The sequence below is a fragment of the Vollenhovia emeryi genome, unplaced genomic scaffold (assembly GCF_000949405.1).
Source record: "Vollenhovia emeryi isolate VEMERY1.0 unplaced genomic scaffold, V.emery_V1.0 DF941624.1, whole genome shotgun sequence".
NCBI classification, from domain to species: Eukaryota; Metazoa; Arthropoda; class Insecta; order Hymenoptera; family Formicidae; genus Vollenhovia; species Vollenhovia emeryi.
The window spans coordinates 1-4,901 of NW_011964742.1; the positions used below are offsets into that span (position 1 = coordinate 1).

Genomic DNA, 4,901 nt, shown 5'->3' on the forward strand with positions numbered 1-4,901 from the left:
GTGAGTCATATTATGTACCGTGAAGATATATTTGTATTAGTAAATACGAAAGAGGTCCTGTATACTTGTAGTTGTAAATACAAAGAGTTTTCGGCTCCAAGGGGAACGAAATCCAGAGACCGTTACAGTATAGCAGTTGACATCGAGCTGTGCGGACGTTCGCTCTACATTTCGATTTCTAAATCAGTATGGATTTACATAAAGGTTCCAGAGAGTTACGAAAGACGCAAAATGTTCGGAAATCAAGACCGAAAAAAAAAGGAAACAATCCTTTAATCCGAAGACTGTTGAGAGCGACGAGAGCAGTTTCAGTACGTCCGCGAAAAAAATTAAGAAGCCAAAAGAAATTATTGTGCCGCAAGACAATTCTATAGAATTATGAATATAGAATTTTGAACTTTGTCACTGTGTTTGCTGCAATTTCAAATTTTGTTAAATGTAAAGTGTGCGACGGTGATATAAAATTTCAAACAGCAAGTGCGCGTGGACTTGGTTTCAAAATTGTACTGATATGCGATACATGCGAGCCTACTTCAATTCCTTCGTGCTCTTTTATTGGACACTCATACGAAATTAACAGACGTTTTATATTTACTATGAGAGTGCTAGGGCGTGGTTTAAAAAGTTGTCAAAAGTTTTGCGGATTGATGGATATGCCACAGTTTCTTTTTCAAAGCACCTATGATGCTATTGTTGATAATATGCTCGGTTGTGTTAAAGAGGTTTCTAATAAACTTTTTAAAAATGCTGCGGATCAAGAGAAACAAGAGACATGCAAATACAGAAACATTGAAGAGACGAACGAGCTAACTGTATCAGGGGACGGCACTTGGAAAGAAACGTGGTTTCACATCGCTGTATGGTGTCTCTTCGATTATCGGTTACTATACTGGAAAAGTACTTGATATTCTCGTGAAAAGTTCACATTGTAAATCGTGCGAATTTTGGGAGAAGAAAAAAGATACAGCTGAGTACGAAGAATGGGTCAAAACACAACAATGAGTGTACTGCAAATCACACGGGATCATCCGGTAAAATGGAAGTTGACGCCATCACCGAAATGTTTAAACGTTCACAAAATAATTATGGTGTTAAGTACACGAATTACGTCGGTGATGGCGACTCTAAAACTTATACCGGTATTATAAATTCTGCTCCTTACGGTGATGATACTTGCATTATAAAGGAGTGCATAGGGCACGTGCAGAAAAGAATGGGGCATCGATTGCGCGAGTGCAGAAAGAAAACCAAAGGACTCGGAGGAAAAGGTAAACTGACTGGCGAAATGATTGATAAATTGACAGTTTATTAAATTTACATTATGTGGTAAAAATATTCTGTTTCAAATGTATAACTCAGAGAATAGTTTACAGTGTTCGGAAATATTACACTTACAAATAGTAGTAGATGGCGTACGTACACATATAAGTATTGATAATTGTTCCAGATGGTTTTTTTTCTAAATGAAATAAGTATTTTCAATTTAATTTTACAGAGCTGTCTACATCTTGCTCAGAGCGTGTTCTTAATTCTAATTGATTTAATTGTATAAACTTCAGGAAAATACAAATAAGTGTAAAAGCATGAATATAACCAAGTCGTATTTTTTTGTAAATAAATGTTTAATGAAAGTTGAATTGCCTGTGTAAACAAAATATTGAGATACAGTATAATAAAACAATACATTTATCTAGTATCTAGGCAATATCAATTAAAAAATAAAATAAATTTATACGTATACTTTATAAACGCTTTTATATGTTATGAACACAAAACCATTATATTAATCTTTTATCTCTTAAAACTTAAAATATATGTTGTATCCAATTGAGCAATGTATTCAAAGAGTAGAATATTACAAAACCAAGCAGATAAAGTCATCATCCAAACGACATTTGATATAAGCTTATTACTTACAGGTAAATCGTATAAACAAAGTATAGAATAGTAGAAGTGTATAATAGTTCATAAAAACGTATTTTTATGCTAAACAATTTCAGGTTTGTGTAGAAAAAAAATATTGCGCAATATAAAATAAAATGTTACTTCTTCTCATGCAAATAAGATTTCAGCGTAATTGGAGGGACAGCTTTCTTTTTCACGTTTACGTCCTTTTCCTTCTTGAAATCCATAAAATAAAACAGTTCGTGGGACAAGTCTTTCCACGTATTTTTAAAACCATAGCAGCGCAGCAATTTTATAAAATCTTTCACGTCCTCGAATCTGCTCCCGATCTCGGCTATCTTCAAAATACCACTAGATTTATCGAAACAAAGGCATTATTAATTCCTTACATTACTGCCGTTCTAATTAAAGCCCATTACTACTTACTCATGTTTAAGAACTCTGTTAGCCTCGAGGATATAATCGCCAAGATTAGATCCTGTAAGAGAGAGACAAAACACCACAACGTGAACGCTGTTCATTCGTAACAGGGTGCGAGCCATATCGCAAGCGTTCACCCAATCATTCGTAGCGATGAAATCGAACGAATACACTGTGTGAGGAACAGAAACAGCTAGCCGTGCTTCGCCACACCCAAAATCAGCGATCACGTTGTCTGTTGGCCTGTAATGATCAAGAGACATCATAGCATATTAAATATAAATTTTGTTTAAGGATAAGGTACAAAATATACAAACAATGTTCTAATTGATGATATTATGATGTCTAACGGATCCATGGCCCATTGTTTGAGCAGCCCCTTGTATCCCGTCTGATAAGCCTTAAAGGCCTCGGGATCTTGCTTGAAGTAACACTTGGCTTGTAAACTGCTGCTGTTACTCAACATCTCGTTTATGAATCTAAACCTAGCCAGTTCTAGCTGCGCCATTCTGTCCTTCAAAGTCTTCTTCGCCTGCAACTTGCTGGTGAGCATCTCTTCTAATCGTCTGATCTTCATCATGTATTTATTCAGCTGCAGCACTTTGTCAGGCTTTACTTGTTGCGCTTCCGCTTCAACCGCCATCCGCTTCACTTTCTTCCCGCTCATCTTTTTGAGTTTCTCAATTTTTATTCTTTTGTGTTCCAAGTTGATTGAATCCTTTCCAAACGTTTGCAACTTCCTCTTTCTCTCCTTCGCGTCGTTGACTTCGGTAGCATCTTTGTTCGAGCGAACAAAATTCAGATCGCTCTTCCGCCCATTGGCGCCCTTCTTGCCCTTTAATTTACCGCTTGCAGTTATCTCTACTTTTACAAATGGTTTTTGACATTTCCTTGAATACTTCGTCGAAACATCCTCCAAGCTCTTTATATTTTGCGCGTCAAGTTTACCCTTTTTCATTTTGCGCTTTGCTTTACCATCCGTGTTAATTTGTACTTTTCGAAATACTTCCGACGTCTTTTTGTCCTTCTTTTTCCTCTTACTATTTCCGAATGTTGTTACTTCGTTAGATGCTTTCAGTTTCCTTGAGTCACCTTCGTGCACGTCGCTCGATGCGTTCGACTCCTCTTCTTGCTTCTTTCTTAGTTTCTAAAACGAAAACCGAAGGGGTATCGCAAACTCGAAATGAGGAAACCTAACTTGTCGGGCATTGCATTGTATGAAGAAATTAAGTAAAACTCGGTTACCTTCACGACAGCCATGTTGGTATCTTTTACGACAACCGTCTCCTTGATCCGTATGGTCTTGTTTAACTTGGCCATTGTTCGGTTAAGTTAAAGAGATTATAATCTTTTATAACGTAATACACCACACGAGAGGCTCGTGTAAAAGAGGCTCGTTCAAAACTGGCTCCCGTTTCGCTCGGACTGGCTCGGACGAGAAGCGAAGAAATTTTGCGACGGTTAAACCTTCCGTACCTTTGAAGGTAAACGTTTAATCGAGCGTTGAAAAAATAAAGAAGAAAGAAAAGGTACGTATGTACACGAACAAGAGGAACAGACGACAGTCGCGAGATTAGAAAAAATGTAAGCGGTTAAGTTTACGCGGTCAACGAACCAACCAATTACAAGGGCTGCGTTCGGGGAGACGCTATTAGCGCTGAAAACGTCAGTCTACCTTCGTCACTCGCTGTGTGTCGAACAAAGATAGAAGACGCTTTTAGCGCTGAAAACATGCTCCCCGAACGCACCTAATGCCCGTATCACACTAGCGATTGGCGACTGCGTCTGCGTTCGCGTTTGAAAATAGACGGCCGGTTAAACGGGAATCGCGAATCGCAATCGTTAGCAACTCCTTTCTGATTGGTCCAGAGACAATCGTAGACGCAAACGCGAACGCAGACGCAGTCGCCAATCGCTAGTGTAATACGGCTATAAGGTCTGTTCGAGTGCGTTCTTTTAGGCATCGGATCTGCCGGCTGCGCAGCTGATTTGAGAGAACGGAGTTTTGCGTTCATATTCTCAAACGCGCGGTATTTGTTTTCTACCTGACGACATATTCTCCCACATAAAAATATATATTTTGATCGCAGATTTTATATACTTGCCCGTCCTTTTTATTATGCAGCTCTCGGCAGCTGATTGCGCAGCTCGTTCTAATCGCCTGCGTATCTACCACAGTATAACCACAGTATAACCAGTAGTGGCACTCGCTCTTTTGTTTCACGTTCGCGCCGATCCGTACTGCGCATCCGACATGTTTTTATTCTGACCAATCACAGGATTTTTGTACGTGTGTTAGTGCAAAGTCGGTGTGACATTGAAAAATTTGCAGTGTTGACGAATAACGCGTTAATACTTTTATACGTTGGAGCAAGTAATTACATTAATTACTTTTATTAGAACATTTTTTTCATAGGCCATTTCCATTTACAATAAATAATGTACGCTAGTTCGTACGCGCCTTTCCTGGATACGATCCTGAAAAGGGCCCAGGCACTTTTAGCCGTTGATACACTGTTGGGGCGATCAAAAACATGGCGGAAAATTGAGAACGCCCAGACACTGAAATATATACT

The 4,901-nt window shown here is 38.7% G+C and overlaps 1 protein-coding gene across 1 annotated transcript; it reads right to left on the bottom strand.

The window, feature by feature from the left end:
* Positions 1-1,331: 1,331 nt before the first annotated feature.
* Positions 1,332-4,518, bottom strand: LOC105570892 (ribosomal RNA-processing protein 8-like). Its single transcript, XM_012028345.1, has 4 exons — positions 3,571-4,518; positions 2,643-3,472; positions 2,332-2,568; positions 1,332-2,256 (listed from the first exon to the last, which is right to left on the bottom strand). Exons 1-4 carry the CDS (start codon positions 3,643-3,645, stop codon positions 2,043-2,045), a joined length of 1,356 nt encoding a protein of 451 aa, XP_011883735.1. The 5' UTR covers positions 3,646-4,518; the 3' UTR covers positions 1,332-2,042.
* Between the last annotated feature and the right edge of the window lie 383 nt (positions 4,519-4,901).